The sequence below is a fragment of the Populus nigra genome, chromosome 1, assembly GCF_951802175.1.
Source record: "Populus nigra chromosome 1, ddPopNigr1.1, whole genome shotgun sequence".
Taxonomy (NCBI): Eukaryota; Viridiplantae; Streptophyta; class Magnoliopsida; order Malpighiales; family Salicaceae; genus Populus; species Populus nigra.
The window spans coordinates 14,445,753-14,463,083 of NC_084852.1; the positions used below are offsets into that span (position 1 = coordinate 14,445,753).

Genomic DNA, 17,331 nt, shown 5'->3' on the forward strand with positions numbered 1-17,331 from the left:
TAATTAAGAATGTATTTTAAATATTATTTTATTAAATTCTACTTAATTTTACTTTTTTATCAAATAAAATTATATGAGTCTTTTTAAAATATTAGCAAGAGTTATTTTTGTACGGTCCATATAGTAAAATAAAAAAAATTTATTTAACATGGCTAATGTATTGGAATGATATATTTTGTTATTATATAATTAAATAAAAATAATTTTTTAAAAAAACTTATACTAAAAGCCCATCATAATTAAATAAAAAAATATTTATTTAGAATACTTTGTATATGCCAATAACACTACACATATTACTATCATGTTAGGTTTACATTTTAAGTTTTTGAAAACTAAAATTTCGTTATTGAGTATTATTATTATTATTATTATTATTATTATAATAGTGTTTATAGAATTCATAACATATATCTTTAAGGGATTGACCTGAAAACTAAAGAGGTTAACTTCTTTTCTTGAAATTCTAGAATCAAATTAGCAACGAGATAAATTATTAAATTTTTTTAAATACTTCAAATCAATATGAAAATATACTTTTAAAATTATCTTAACTAGGAAAATATTTTACTTTTATTGACGCTCAAAATACACGAGAATATTCTTCAGATCGAAAATAAAAAAAAATGATATCATGTCAAAGTCACGCACTAAGTTAGGAAAGTGAGAAAATCTTTTTTTTTTTTTTTTAAAAAAAAAAAAGAGCACCAAGCCATCTACGATTCCACGGACTACAAACGCTCAACTTGGCTGAAATGCATTTGGCGTGCGTGAGGTGACTGCTCCCTCTCTCCCGCCAAAAAGCTCTTGAAGTCAGTATAAATATTGCCTAGTTCATCACTCTTTAATTATAGCTCTGCAAAAACCTAATCGAAATCTTCCATTTCTCTTTCGCCCTGCCCCTTCTCCTGCGTCTCCAGATCTCTCTTTGTAACTCTCTCCTCCTTCTTTGTATGTAAATTTGCGTTATCAGAGTAGTTAATGTGATTTGCTACAAACTTTGAAAATTATTTATAGATAGACAGATTAATGTCCATGTAGTTAATGTCCTTTCCACTGTGACTTCTCTTTCGATTAATTTTCATTCAAATCGATTTATAGATAGACAGATAGATATGCAGTGATCCATCGGTGAATTGATGAGGATAAATCAAATGATTAGTAATTGATATTCCTATTCAATTCATTCTAGCTATGCTTCTTGGTATTAACACAAATTCAATATTGTTTCTTTGCTTTCAATTTGTTCTAATTGATCGATCTAGGGTTATGTATTTGCTACTAATTCAGGAGTTGTTTTTTTTTTCTTTTGATTTTTTTCCAGAAATTAGGATCACCAAGGAAAGGACTAGTTGTTCGATAATGGATTCGTATACGCTCAAGTCCGTGTCAGATCTGCCACCGCCCTTTCGTTCGATTTTTAGCTTCAGGTACCAATCGTATTGATTTAGGTTAGTTGCAGGTTGCCAATCCTTACAACTTGTTTTTTGTTGGCCTTGGTTTTATCAATTTCTAGATGAAAATGCTACTGATGGAATCGATCAGTTGAACGAAAATCATGTGATTAGTACGGAATTGCAACTTCTGATATTGTTGGTGTAAAATGACCTAAGTAGTTGCCGCGTATTGATATTGTTACTCCATTATTTCTGTTGCGAGACAAATGGAAGAGGAATCAATTACAGATATTCTGTTTTTGTTTCTTATACGTGCAGGTATTTTAATTCATTGCAAAGTGAATGTTTCCCTGTCTGCTACCATTCAGATGTAAACATGGTGATCTCAGCACCAACCGGTAGTGGTAAAACAGTGCTCTTTGAACTGTGCATACTGAGGCTTCTGTCAAGGTTTATCTCTGAAGGGAGGTTTGTGCATGTCAAAGGAATGCTAAAAACAGTAAGTATCCAAATAAAATGACAAAAATAAGGTTCAATGACTCCATTTCGAAATTCAATAAATACACTAGACAAATGATTTCGTGATCCTGAATTCTATATAAGTCACCTTTGATTTTTCCTATTCCTCTGTTTAATGTATGGTTTCATTCTAACCGGGAAAGTGGTTCACTGTTTTTTTTATCAAGAGGATAATATATGCTTACTTTCCTCGTTCATTATCCTAGACTAGGTGTTTTCATGCTTTCTTTATCAAGATAGTCCATGCTTTTCTTCCTGGTTCATTATTTACCACCTGTTTACATCTTTTCATGTCATATGAAGATCTACATAGCCCCATCTAAGGCTTTAGTTCAAGAAAAACTCCGTGATTGGACTCAGAAGTTTGGATCACTGGGGATAAATTGCCTGGAGCTGACTGGTGACAATGAATTCTACAACACAAGGACTATACAAGAAGCAGACATTATTCTAACTACTCCTGAGGTCAGTATGCAGTGATATGAAGAGCTGCCATTCCACCATTATTTCAAGAAAGAAAAAAAAAGCAGCATGCAAGTAAATACCATACAAAACTGCAGATATGCACACACAGATGCTTGCATGCATGCATATGCTGGCCTCAAATGAAGATGCCTTGCTATAATTGTTTGGCTTTGGCCGCCTACTTCAAGCCTTCATGTTCTCATTGAAAATTCTTTGATTCAGCAGTTTGTTTTACCATTTTCATATTCAGCACCATCTAGAACCATTTTGCGCTGTTTTGCCTCATTTGGCCTCTGTTCACTGTCCATGTGTACACGTTTCTGAAATTTCTTAAAATACATATTGCATTCAAGTTATTTCTTTTTCGTTTTCTTTTGAATTCCCCTGTACTGGTTTTATTTGATCAATACCTTTGGAAAATGATTGGATGCATTTTCTATTCCTTTATATAGAAATTTGATTCTGTCACTCGGTATCGCATAAAGGATGGTGGCTTGAGCTTTTTCAGTGACATTGGCCTGCTTCTTATTGATGAAGTTCACCTACTGAATGATCCTCGTGGAGCTGCTTTAGAGGCAATTGTTAGTAGAATAAAGATGCTTGCTCACAATCCTGAAATGAAATCAAGTCCTCTATCTTGTGTTCGTTTTTTAGCAGTTTCAGCAACAATTCCAAATATCGAGGATCTTGGTATATCTAACACTGTATTGTTGTTGTTTGTCAAAGAGTTAAAATGAGTTCCATTAGTATTTATCTACAGACATTAAGAACAAAACAACTGTTGATTCATTTAACAATTTACTAATGGTATATGATGATTACAGCTGAGTGGCTTAATGTTCCAGTCCAAGGTATTAAAAGGTACCTTTACACTATTCCATGTCAACTATTATTCTTCCATTAAGCATATGTTTATTTCAACTAGCTTTCTAATGCCTTGGCAGGTTTGGAGAAGAAATGAGGCCTGTAAAGTTGACAACCAAAGTTTTTGGTATACTTGAATGTCTCATTTCGAATTTAGTTTCTCATCAATCATGTTAGCATACTTTCCCTCATGATCACATGGCTAAGATATACATTATAATAGGATGGTTTACATTTCTCATTTCACCATTTTAGTTGCATAGGATTTTGTAGATTTAATAATGTAGGACGAACAATCAACCACATATAGCATTATTATACTGTATTCTCATCATTATTGTGATGTCCTTCTGCAGGCTATGCTCCCGCAAAAAATGATTTTCTATTTGAAAAGGTGTCTGCATACTCATTGGACTGAAGTTCTGGCCAATTAAATTTTTTTTTTTCTTTTGGTATTACAATGGATTTGAAAATGAAAATGTAAAAAATTCTGGGAAATTTTCTCTCATCTTTCTGATGGATTGCTTTTCTCTTATATCCAGCGCCTTCAAAACTATATTTTTGGTAAGTGGAAACATTTGCACAAATTTTATCAAGTGTTCATTTAAGTTTGTGTTTTTCATCTGAATTTTCAATCTCCAAAGAGATCACCACTGACACCTGTGCTTATAAGTGATATTCAGATATTCTGATGCACTATTCAAGAGGGAAATCTGCTCTAGTATTTTGCTCGACAAGGAAAGGGGCACAGGAAGCAGCATTGAAACTATCTCAGACAGCAATGACCTTTGGTTATTCGAATCCTTTCATTAAAGACAAAGAACAGCAGGAAAGGCTAAGGGAAGCTTCACTTTCATGCAGCGACAAACAACTGCAGTCTTATATCCTATATGGTGGTATGGGGCTAGTCTGTTCTGTTATAATGTACCCCAATATCATGATTCTTTAAGCTGGTCTTGAATACTGTAATTTTATTTAACAAGTGGCATGCTTGCAGTTGGGTATCACAATGGTGGGCTTTGCCTGAAAGATCGGAGCCTTATTGAGGGTCTGTTTCTTAAGGGTGATATTAAAATTCTGTGCACCACTAACACCCTTGCTCATGGAATCAACTTACCAGCACATACAGTAGTCATAAAATCAACACAACACTTGTAAGTCAAGAAGATTTACTAGAAATCCTCATCTTCTAGTATAAATTAAGAGATTAAGAGATATAATATCTCTTTTTGTACTTGGATTCATCAAAAACTTGTATTTTGTGACAGCAACAAGGAAAAAGGTCTTTATATGGAATATGATCGTTCCATGATACAACAGGTATGTAACTTCTTTTGATACATCCTAACACTAGTCTATGATTTTACTTTCTGCTCAGGTATCAATTACACACACAAAGTTGTCCAATGATGCCTTTCTCTTTTGATTTCAAATGATACTTACTGGAAAGATACTCTTGTCAATTCTAAAATGTGAGAAGGTAAAATGTCATAAAAAAGAAGATATGTTGTGGATGAGATACTCATTCAGTGATATTAACCATGCCTGACTCCTTTATGAGGAAAAAAAATTGTGTTTGTAAATCCATCAACTAAAATTTTAAAGTATCATGCAGATGTGTGGGAGGGCAGGTCGGCCACCATTTGATGATACAGGGATGGTTATAATCATGACAAGAAGAGAAACAGTAATCCAATACTTTTATTCTCTCTCTTTTGCATGTTTGGTGCTTCTTTATTATTGAATTTTCTTCTAGTTGATGTGAGAATTGTCTGTCCTGTCTGAATTTTCCTTCTGTTCTGATTATTACCTCAGGTTCATTTGTATGAAAATCTCTTGAGTGGATGTGAAATGGTGGAATCACAGTATGTTTATAACCTTTAATATCATACTGGATCTGTTTCTCTGAACAGCGTTGCAGACTATAAAAATCATGCATTCTTCTATCAGGTCACTAACTTTTCTTGTTCCTGGAGATTGCTTTCATGTGTGACAGAGCACTTGACTGCAGAGATAGTACAGTTGACTGTTTCTGATATTGCACGGGCAATTGAATGGATGAAGTGCTCGTACTTGTACGTTAGGATAAAAAAGGCATGCATTTCTAGGCCTCATAAAAAATAGCACGTGGGCAGTCTTTGCCATTTAACAGATTTGAAACTTCGATGAATTTTCAGAACCCTGAGCATTATGCTGTTAAGAAAGGAATTTCTAGAGACCGCATAGAAAAGCAAATGCAAGGTACTGTTCCTTGGTACTGGTAGATTCCCCCCCTCCCTCTCTTAACTATGCAATTCCATGCCAGAGATTACTGTTCAGAAAGTTAACGAGTTATCACACCACCAAATGATCTGGACTGACAAAGATGGTTTTCTACTGAAGCCACTAGGTACTTTAAATTCATATAGCCAGATATTTCACTTCTTTTTTTTTTTACAATTGAATTCCTAATTTTTCATTTTTGATCCTTCAGAGCCCGGACGGTTGATGACCAGGTACTATTTGAAATTCAACACAATGAAGCATGTCATGCAGACCCCAGAAAACTGCAGCTTGGAAGATGCACTTAATGTTATATGCCATGCCGAGGAAATTGCATGTATGTATACTTGTCCAGTAGCTGTTTTTCCTACCCCAACTTCGAATAATTAACATTAGAATGATAACATTTACTTATGCTGAAAATGAAGGGATACAACTTAGACGCAATGAGAAAAAGCTTCTGAATGATATCAACATTGATAAAGATTGTCGAATTCGGTTTCACATCAATGGGGATAAGCAGAAACGGAAAAAGCGTATTCAAACTAGAGAGGAGAAGATATTTGTTTTGGCAAATGACTGCTTGACTGGGGATCCTTCTGTTCATGATTTATCCCTAACCCAGGTTTCTTTTCTGTCAGTCATTTAAAAGGTTTTTGCTTTATTATCTTAAGCTGGAAGCCTTACTGATGAGACTATACTCTGGTGGTTGTAACTAGGACATGAATTCTATAAGTTCGAATGGGTGTAGAATTGCTAAGTGCATGAAAGAGTACTTTATTTTCAAAAGGAATTACAAAGGAGCCATCAACTCAACCCTTCTAGCAAAATCATTATATCAGAAACTCTGGGATGATAGTCCATACTTGCTGAAGCAATTACCTGGCATTGGAATGGTGACTGCTAAGGTTAATTTACTTTACTGCAATTTGGAGGCTCGTGTCATCATCTTTTGGTGAAATTGATAAAAAAAAAAAAACTTTATATTTCTAATTCCCTTGTATGTTAAATTTTTGCTGTCCCTCCATATTTCTGCCTTCAGGCTCTACATTCAATGGGAATTAAATCATTTGACACGCTAGCTGAAGCTGATCCAAGGAGAATAGAGATTCTCACTGGCCGTAAATTCCCCTTTGGGAACCACATCAAGGACTCTCTCCTATCATTACCTCCGAAAGTCAATATGAGTATTGAGGAAAATGAGTGCCATAGGCGAGGCATGTCTAAGTTTGTTGTGACATTGACTAGGCTATCACAACCACTCCAGTCATCTAAACGACATTATGCTGATATGGTATGTTTCCAGATGTATATGCTTCATTTTCTTTAAACCTAATGGAAGCGGTGCCAATTGCACTTTGTCTTCCTGATTGTTAGGTCAGAAGAAAGTAACATTAACACTATATATATATGTATTTATTGTTCAGATTGTCGGTACAGAAGAAGATAACCTGATTCACTTTCATGAGAAAATAAGGTAATGTGTTCTTTTCAGAGATTCAGGAATTGGATAGTACCGCGTCATTCAAGCACAATACCAACATTGATATCTCCTAAACAGCTGCTTTAAAAAATCACGTGTTCCGCTATTTTAGTCTGGAAAAGCTAAATGTTCTTTGCAGAATCGATTCTTCTAATCTTATAGCTTAGCAATCCCTCATCATATGCTTGCTTTTTCATGAGCACGTTGTCACCTGCATGCTCGCTTTGTCCCAATTGGTTGCTGCAGAGTGGATGAGTTCTCAAGGTACGCGGATTTAAACTCCAGGCTCCTTCCATATTGATATTCATTAATGTAGTCTAAGCAAATGTATTAAGCAGGCTTGTGAAATCAATAATTATGAAATTTTTTAAACATTACATTTGAGAGGAAAAAAAAATTATAATTCCTTCACTGCTATTTAATTACAAATATTGATATGAGCAGAAATGATCTTTAAACTTTGCAAAGCTGCAATAACATTTACTATAAAACTACCTCCCTCCGGAAGAATGAGAAGGCCACAACACTAATTAAAGCATATCGCTAATTTTTGGGAAAAGTTACTTCACTGCTCAAAGTGAGTGTTTAGTCAACTTGTTGTACTATTAGGAGCTTAGATCGTTTGTCTTTCACTGCAGCCCCTATAGTGCAACAATTCTCCTGTCAATCCCGCAACAGAAAAAGCTGACTTTGAAGGCTAATCTTATTTTTGAAGAATACAGTAATCGCAATTTTGATATGTCATTTCTTTTGTTTTTTTACTTAGTTGACCACAGAATTAATTTGGAGAGTTTTATTGTTCACGCAGTTGGTCTTGATTTCCACCAAAAACTTCTATTGATGAAGGAAAGCAATCCAGAAACAAACAAAAACAGATGCAAGCAGCCTTCCCTGTTTCCTCCACCTGGGGATGTTTGTGTCATAGAAGACGAAAGTGAAACGACATCTTATGGTCCGGCTGAAATGCTTTGCAATTTGACAAAATCTAAAACAATAAACAATTCAATGCAAGTAGTTTTTCTAATATAAAAGCTTCTTTCCATCTATTTGATACCACGGAACTTCTTACATGTTTCTTTGTCCATGTTTATTCTGCATTACTAAACCATATGGTTTCTCTATCCCAGGCCAAGTTTCAAACTCATTGATGAGGATTTGGAGTTGGGAGTTGGTATAGCTTGCAGACTATTAATTATTTTTATAATTTTTTTTTTGCATTTATGTGACTATCTCTTCTGATTTTCACTGACAATTTCTACCTTGAAATACAGAAGGCGAGCCTGGTTTTGAAATCCAAGATGACAGTTGTAAAATCATATCTGAACAAACGATATTTGAGCACATACGTGAAAAGGCCAAGAAATTCCCTCTCTTGACTTCTTCAAGCAATGTTTGTTCTCCATCATCAGAGGCCATGCTCCTCACAAGAAAACGTCCCCGTGACAAGGCCATTGAACTTGATAGTGCACCGAATGCTACGGAAGGGACAGAAGGAAGCAAAATCTCACTAGCTTTGCTCAATGTGACTTCAGAACAAGGAGAGAGAGAACGGTATGGACATGATAGCTACAAGCTTATGACTCCGAAGCATCACACGAGCCCCGGAAGGTTTGTTGCAGACCTTGTGGATGATTCAGGTGCACCTATGACCAGATAGTAGTGTTTAATATTCTTTTCTTTTTCCTTTTTAATCATCCTTTTCTACTTCTTTTTTCCTCTTCTCAATGATTTACTTTCATTATTCAAGGTGGGCTTCCTTCTAAATCTGAAACAAGTGGGCTCAATGGTCCAACACAAGATACAATATTTGATCACATAAGGAAAAAAGCCCAGTATTTTCCAGCGTTGTCGAGAACCATGCAGTTTGACTCTGTAGCTGGGACAAAGGAATACTCGTTTGAGAATCAACCTGACTTTTGCATTGCTGCTTCGCAAGTTTTGAAAGAGGTGAATACTGATAGATCTACCGGAGATACCATAATCATTTCAGATTCGGAAACCAGGAGAGGCATAGATGCATCCAGTACAGAGCCAGGATCAAGGGTTAAAGATGATAAATTTTCTCGGAGTCCCCATGGAGAGCGCGGAAGTTGGAGTGCTCCTCCGAGAGTCTCATGCATCAACACTGATCCGTCTTCTATCGAAATGTTACCTTATGACATTTCTATGATAAAACATAATACGCGGCTAGCAGGCTCAAGAAACTCCACGGCGTATGGCAGGAAGAAGCAGTCTTCTCCAAAAGGATCCAAAAGACACTGCTGCTCATTGGAAATGGCTGGTAAAAATAGGGAAGTGGACTCATTTCTTGGGTTTACGAGTGTCTTTTCATTTCTCTGATGCAAGTGCAGGATGCATACCAGTTACAAAATCTTGGCACGCTGGACGAGTGTTTTTTTTTTTTTTAACATGCCTGGATACATAAATATTTTTAGCATGCTATTTGGAATTCTTGTAATTGAATTTGATTTTAAAATGAATTCTTCTTGTGTTTGATATCCTTTTTAAGAATATTGATTTGAATTACAAATGAAGTTTAAATTATAAAAAATAAGCAAAAATAATTCCAAATTAAAAATATTATAAAAAATATACACCTTTCTGCAGCTTAATTCTAGCCAAATGCTATGGGACATTGTGTTGGTATTATGATAGTTTTTGTAATTATAGTTTAAAAACTTTTAATTATGATTAGTTTGATAGAATATATGTTTGATTAAAATTATGGTTGAAATTGATGTTGAATAAAAAAAATAGTTTAAGAGTGTTTGGTTAAAATTGTATTTGAAAATGATTTTGAAAAAAAAAAGACTAAAAAATACATATATTAATTTTATAGTTTTTAAGTTGATTGAATTATTAATAGTCTTCGACTATCTACTGTGTTTGGATGGAATTTATAAACGGGTTTTAAAAGGAGAATGAGATAAATTATGGGGTTTGAAGGAGCGATTTAAAGAGATAAATATATTAAGAGATGTTTGCAGTACTGCAAATAGATCTATGGTAGTAAAGAAGAGTTATTTTGGAAGGGTTTTTTTTTTTTTTTTTTGTAACGGTTATCTCTCTCTCTCACTAATAGTGTGTGTTGTTGGTTGAGGGAGAAAAAAATTAAGGTTAGATCTCTTGAAAAGTTGGTAAGTTGGTGCAAGATACTTCTCTTAAAACTGAGTTTCTAGCTCATATTTTGATAGGTTTAATATTTTAAAAATGCTAGTTAACACTTAACCAAACATAATTTTATTTTGTGGTTTTTTAAAACTCAACCGCTGACCTGTAGCGAAACACACTCTTAAGCTATAGTTTCTACCGACAAAACCACCAAATAACCATGTAGTGGCCTTCCACCTTTCCCTTGTTGATTGAAAAAAAAAAAGGCAATAAACCCAAATAAAATAAGAAATTCATGCAATTGAAATGAATAATCCACCAGCCTCGCCCGTAATCTGCTGGCATTGGACTTCAGACCAAAACCATCATGGGCGGGGGATGAAGAGAGAAGATTGAAAAGAGATTGAACGATTGCGAGTCATGGCAGATATATGTCATTCTCATTCACTTAATTAGAACTAGTCATGCCCAAAACTTAAGGTATCTAATTTGACACTATATTGTCTTTTCTTTAAAATATTATAAAATGTTATTTTAGTAATTCCTCAATTAAATTATATGGACGACAGAAAAAAACTATTTGATATTTCAGGTTTTATTTATTTTGTATATGAAAAATAAATAAAGACCAACTTTGCTAAATTTGCAGCTCTAGTCTCCCTTTTTTTTTTGTTTTTGTTACTGAACATGGTTTATCTTTATCATAAAAACCTTTGAGTTTTCTCATAAGAGTTCATCCATTTAATTAGAACATACAAGTCATTCCATTTAATTGGACTAAAAAAATCATTCCAATATCAATTATTCATTCTCCATTTGATTTTGTCAGTGAACAGACTCCTAAAAAAACTGAGGTTGATAAAAAAACAAGATGCTAATTACAATATATAGTAGAATGCCTAAATAAAATATATAACAATCACACAAATGTTTTTTTTATTATTTTCATCCTAGGAAATTTTTTGTTCAGTCCACTTATTTTTTATTTTCTTACTCTGCAGTCTTTTTAGTTTTTTCAATTTTATTTTTAGTTCAAAAATTTATTTTTCTTAACATTTTAGTCTTGAAGTGCGAGAGAAGAGAGGAAGTAACCTAAAAACAAAAAATGAAAGAGAAAGTTGGTGAATGATCACTTTTTAGTAAACTAACTTCTCATTTTTTATGTCAACATGTTTCATTTGACCGAAGAGAGTTTAATGGTGATATTTTTTTTTCTATAAATATGTCTTAAAAAGTAGATCGAATTCCATTTAGATTTTCTTGATTCAAATGATTTTTATTTTTTGAGTGGTTTTAGGGTGTTTTGGGGTTGGTGGGGGATATATGGAGGGTTTTATGATTTTTTTTTCTGAGATATTTTAGGTGAAATTGAGTTGAAAATTTGATTTTTAAATCGAAAACTCCCTACCTGATTTTTTAGCAACTATAGTGGTGGCCAAATTATGGGTAATAGCCTCATAAACATCAAGTTACCTACTGCTACAGGTGACATGCTACCTACTTAATTAAAAAATAGAAGCAGATGACGCGTCCTCCGTTCTTAAGGCAAAAACAAATTGTTTCTGCTATAAAAATTTTAAAAATAAAAAGGAAAATTGGTGTAAAACATTTGCATGTGTATTTATCTTTTATTTCTTCTATGAAGATTAGTTTATCTCTTTAATATTTAATATTTAATTAGTTTAACAACTCGTTTTGATTTATTAGTTCATATGTTTCTAATTTATTTTATAAAGCATAAATAACTTCTTTTTTTTTTTTTTTGTTTTGGTTTGCTTTCTATAAGGTTATCGTGGTCTTAAATAAACATTCTAGCATTGAGTTAATGCTCTATTTTTTATCATATAATTAAATATAAAATAGTTTTTTAAAAAACAAAGTTATTAAACTAGTTGAGTCTATAACATGAGTCAAGGGTTTAGTGGGTTAACCTTGATCGATCTAATATATCATCATCTTAATTTTTTTTTAATAAATGTCATCTTATGAATTTTTTTTAAAACTAAATTTTTATTGGTTGTTTGGTTTGTCTTTGGACAAGACAAGTCGCCTTAGTCACGTTGGACAACTTCTAGATCATCCTGGTTGGTCGACCTGAGACTAGGGATGACCCGAGGCTGGACCAATCTAGGATGAAAAGAAAAACAAAAAAAAAACAACTAACTTGATAAAAAAAACACCCAATTTGAGTTGATGACCTGGTTGACTCTAGTTTTTTCTAATCAGAACCTGATCATCTACCCATTTACTCTCTTTTTTTTATCAAGATGTTGTCATTTCAATTCTTTTTTTTTTTTTAAAAAAGAAGTTGGGTTGACTACGGCCTTATCTCAAGTCGATCCTCTCGATCCATGACCTGAGACTTGCCTCGAGTTGACCCTTCCAACTTATAACTCGGGTTTTACCTCAAGTTAATCCTCAAGCCAAGTTTTAAAACTATGCTCCAAGTTGGTATGATTTGAAGCGCAAGTTAGGCAATGCCAATCAAGAGGTTTCCAGGTTGACTCATTACGCTAGGTTTAATGACATTATCAAAAAAATTCCGGCTATCTGGATGTATAACATGCAACATGGTGCGAGCCAATTATGTAGAAAATGTTAATGTATAAAAGAAATGCTAGTGAATAGTAAAAATCATAAGTAATTAAAAAATTTCTAGCCTTGGTTCCCGCGCTTCATCGAGGGGTTGAATTTATTTTATTTTTTTGCAAAAAGAATGATGTTCAGATGCTGAAATGAGGTAAAAAAAAAGGACATAAAAAAGCATTATGACAAACTTGCAACCATGAAAACAGGGCTGAGTCAAATCGAGATATTCCGTCAAGCTTATAAACCAGATAATTAGATTGAAATAATCTGATAAAAAAATAAAGAGAATTATAAAGCTTTTTTTTTTAAAAAAAACCGTGTACCCAATCTAGACAAACCATGAAGTCCAAATCTCAATTAATCAAATATTGAAGGATCAAATTGAAAAAAGAATTTAAATTATATAAAAGAATTAAAAACAATAGCAAGTAAAGAATGATGATCAAAATAAATATACAAAATAAAATTTTTATTTGATTGAAGGGTTAAATTGAAAAGAAAAGTTAATTTAGTAAAAGGATCCAAAAAATCCAAAGAATGATGGTCAAAATTGACATACAAAATAAAAACAATGTTTTGATTAAAGGGTGAAATCGAAAAGAATAATAAATCTTCCAAAAGGGCTAAGAAATAAAATTAGAAGTAAAAAAAATAAGGACCAAATAGGAACATATAATACTATAAATTTGAATTGAAGGATTAAATTGAAAACCAATAAAACTTTTACCAAAAGGCCAAGGTAAAAAATTTGAAATTCAAAGAATGAAGATCAAATTAGATAATATAATATTTGGTAAATTGAGATTAAAGGATGAAATTAAATACAAATAAAACTTTTATAAAAAATCCAAGAAAAAAAAAGAAATCAAAAGAATAAAGATTGAAATTGAAATACTAACAACTATGAGAGCTAGGTTGTAATTTTTAGGGTAAGAAAGAAAAAAAAATAAAAAATAAAGATTCACCAACAATAAACTAGACTATCACTAGATACACGTGCCATACTAAAAGGATGAGGGAAGGGCAACAGTTCCAACGACAAGACAAAAAGACATCTTTGGATGCTGGGAAGTGCCTCATGAGCTGGCAGAAGGGCATCTTAAATGACATTTACGCAGACACGTGTGAGTTCTCCTGGGGTCTTTAGAAAACATGTACAAAGTCATTCAGCAGCCAAATTCAACTTCCACGACAGCGTTTTAATCCTCACAACATTGCCTCTATTCTTGAACAACACGTGTGGCTAGAATATATCGGGTTTTGCACTAGTTTTTGTTTCTATTTTTCCTTCCTTCTTTCGTTTTTTTTTCTCTGTTACATAGCCAACCCCTGCACTTTTTTAAAGTAGCTCTTCAGTTTATTTTTCTTTCAAATTTGGTCCTTATTCTTTTTGTTACTATTTTTTTTAGATTATCCATAGAATTGGAATTTACTTTCAATTTAATCCTCCTTTGGTTTTTTTAACTTTTAGATTTGATCCCCATTCTTTTTATTTTATTTTTAAAAAATTACTCTCTTAATTAAACTATATTTTCAATTGCATCCCTCAATATTTTATATCATTCTCTTAATTGGATAATGTTTTCAATTGCATCCCTTAATATTTTAGTTCATTTTATTTTATGTCAGATTTGGTTCTTAATATTTTTTAATTGATATTTGTTTTATTTTTAATCCTTTTTTATTGGAATTTTTTTTATTTCATCTCTCAATATTTTATTGATCAGGGTTTCATTAACCTTTCGGGTCACGAGTTTGAAAGATTGGATTGTGTTAGTTTATATTTTTTTTTTCAAGTTCTTTTTAACAATTGATTTTTGCTGGGATCGTCTTTCTATAAAATTATCTCGATTTCATGTGTTAGGGCATGAGTTTTACATATTAACCCAGCTTCGCCTGGTGCAATCCTAAAATTATTGAGGGAATATATGTTTGGTTTCTAGATTCAAATTGTGTCGAAGGATAAAAAAAAAACTCGATATTAGTAGTATTTTTTTAACTTAAATGAACTACGGACGTAATTGTTAAGCCAAGACTTATTAAATGATAGAATTTCGAGGGTTTGAAAGATAATCATTCAAAACTCCTTGAGGTAAGAAATCATTTGCAGGTCCCAATATTTTGAAAGATCCCAATAATAATTAATATACTAAAATTAACTAATTAAAAACAAAAACAATCTTTCAGACACTTTTGTGAATTTGGAAATGTAAAATGACTCTTAAGAGAAAAAAAGTCATAAATTTCATCAAATAGATTATGGATTTTAGCCTTCGGACAGATCTGAAAGCTAAGCATCTCAGCTGTGTGGACCAAAATGCCGACAACGCTTGCTGTGTCAAGAAGAAGAAGAAGATAATGGCCTCGAAAATCAAACCGGCTTTCAGTTCGATCACTCCTTTTGTTTTTATATTTTAAAAATATTTATAGACAAATAATTTTTTTTATTTTTTTATTTTAACTTATTTTTTTAGATTATTTTGTTATGTTAATATTAAAATTAAATTTTAAAACTAAAAAAATTATTTTAATATATTTCTAAAAACAAATACATTAAAAGACAACAACTACCTATATAAAAAAAGATTCAATGAGAATGAATCCTGATGGGTATAGTTTAACTAGTCAAGTTTCATGTTTGTTTTTTAAAAATAATTAATTTAAATCTTATAAATCTTAAAATTACTAAAAATTTATATAATTATTAATTTTAGAATTTATTAAATTAATTGAGTTTATTGTAATCTATTTCAAAATATGAAATAGAATATATCATAATAATAGAAAAAATAAAAAAAGATTAAAATATCCTGATGAAAAAGTCATGTGAACATAATAAAACAAATCTTGAGGAATCTAACCAGTGGTCCAGCCACGCACTTTTCTTTCAAGTTATTGGCAAGACAGAGCTGAGAGGGGCATGTGGAATTTCCATCGCTTTAGCATGACAAATTCACATGTAGTGGTTCCTGCAATTTTACAACACTGATGTTTACAAATTCTCTTATCTAAATAGTTTTTATTATTTTTATGATATTCTCAAAACTTTAAACTTTTTTTTTTTTTTTTGCATCAAATCATAATTTTACATTCTTTAGCTTAGATAACATTTATAAAGACTTGAGATCTATTTATTATAATATCATCTTCCTTGTAAGGTGTGAAAATTTTTGTGAGATAATACCTATTGTGAAAGTGTAAGTAGCACTTGAGTTGATAAAAAATGTTGGTTGTGAGTCATCGAAAGGTTTAAATCTTAATATTTGAAAAACATTATGAGAGAGGTTTTCTAATTTTAATCCTATCAAAAAATTAGTGTATTAGTAAAATTTTACTCGTTAAGAAGATCATGAATTGATAATAAAAACTTGAACATAAGTTCAATAGGTGGAGTAGACAATTGTTCTAATAATAATCTATCCGATTCAAATGGGAAAAAAGATTTTGAAAGTTGTGTCTAATGACTTGTTTTATTTTTAGCTATATAAATACCCCTCATTTTATAAAAATAAATAATTAATTAAAGAAACCTATAGAGATTACTTATTCTAAGATTATTATATTTAAAGCCTTTTTTAATTAAATTTATAGTCAAGCTCTTAAATATAATTGAAAGATTTATTCAATGCATATTTTTTTTTCAATTTTGAAAATTAACATAACTAAAAACAAGGGAGTTACCTCCTTAGAAACCCTCTTAAATAAAATAATACTTTGGTTTTTTTTTAATTTTATTCTTCAACAATAACTTTATTGGGGATTGAACTTCATAATTTATATTGAGTTGTTTTTTATAGGGTTATTTTAGTTTCATAATCCAGGTTATGAGTTTGACCAGTTAACTCGGTTAACTAGGGTATTTTTTGTTATTTTTTTAATTTATTGTTTTTTAATTTTATCTTTTAATATTAGGTTAATTGAGAATTGAACTTCATAATTTTTCCTTATTTGCTTTGTAAGAGGTTATCATAATTTCATGACTGAGGTTGCAGGTTTAGCAGGTTAACCCAGGTTGACTTAAGTTGTTTTTTATCATTTTAATTTTATATTCTTTTTCCATTTCATTCTTTAAATTTTGGTTAATTAAGAATTTAGTTTCATAATTTATTTTGATTTAATATCTATAGAGTTATTATAGTCTTTTGACCTGGATCGTAGATGTAATTAGTTAACTCAGGTTGATCTAGGTCGATTCAATAAGTTATTATCTCAATATTTTTTTAAAAATATCATATTAAAATTTGTTTTCAAAGAACTATATTTTTATTTGTTATTCAAATTATTTTTAGACCTGTTAAATTAATTGTATCATATCAAATCATCTTTTAAATATTTTTTATTTAAAAAATGATTTGATTCAGAACAAGTATATCATAATTTATTATACTATACTCTAAAATGCATGGAATTTTCACTATGCAAATTTATTTTTTTCAATTTGGTCCTCAAACTTTGTTTTTGATCGATTAAGTCCTATTTAAGGAGTAATTGATTTCAAATTCTTATGAAAGGGTGAGATTACAAGAGGGGGGGTTAAAATGAAAAACACGACAAACATGGGTGGCATCCCATAAGTTTCTAAAAAATTCATTTTGGTCCTCCCAACTTAAACAATCACGCAAATTATATAATTTTGGTCCC

The 17,331-nt window shown here is 31.6% G+C and overlaps 1 protein-coding gene across 1 annotated transcript; it reads left to right on the plus strand.

Moving 5' to 3' along the window:
* Positions 1-744: 744 nt before the first annotated feature.
* LOC133693347 (DExH-box ATP-dependent RNA helicase DExH17) lies at positions 745-9,486 on the plus strand. Its single transcript, XM_062114549.1, has 28 exons — positions 745-930; positions 1,325-1,430; positions 1,716-1,896; positions 2,220-2,381; positions 2,834-3,071; positions 3,206-3,242; positions 3,326-3,372; positions 3,602-3,639; positions 3,788-3,809; positions 3,929-4,141; positions 4,243-4,399; positions 4,514-4,565; positions 4,861-4,932; positions 5,061-5,110; positions 5,222-5,339; positions 5,423-5,486; positions 5,551-5,634; positions 5,719-5,844; positions 5,936-6,132; positions 6,227-6,415; positions 6,550-6,801; positions 6,935-6,984; positions 7,237-7,254; positions 7,629-7,711; positions 7,799-7,997; positions 8,118-8,161; positions 8,262-8,627; positions 8,738-9,486. Exons 2-28 carry the CDS (start codon positions 1,363-1,365, stop codon positions 9,328-9,330), a joined length of 3,720 nt encoding a protein of 1,239 aa, XP_061970533.1. The 5' UTR covers positions 745-930; positions 1,325-1,362; the 3' UTR covers positions 9,331-9,486.
* Positions 9,487-17,331: the final 7,845 nt, after the last annotated feature.

Excerpts from the sequence above, each read along its gene's own strand:
- LOC133693347 (XM_062114549.1), top strand. The coding sequence starts at position 1,363 with ATGGATTCGTATACGCTCAAGTCCGTGTCAGATCTGCCACCGCCCTTT. Across the intron at positions 3,810-3,928 it reads CCTTCAAAACTATATTTTTG|ATATTCTGATGCACTATTCA; the intron begins GTAAGTGGAAAC and ends AGTGATATTCAG. Across the intron at positions 5,111-5,221 it reads TGTGAAATGGTGGAATCACA|ATTGCTTTCATGTGTGACAG; the intron begins GTATGTTTATAA and ends TTGTTCCTGGAG.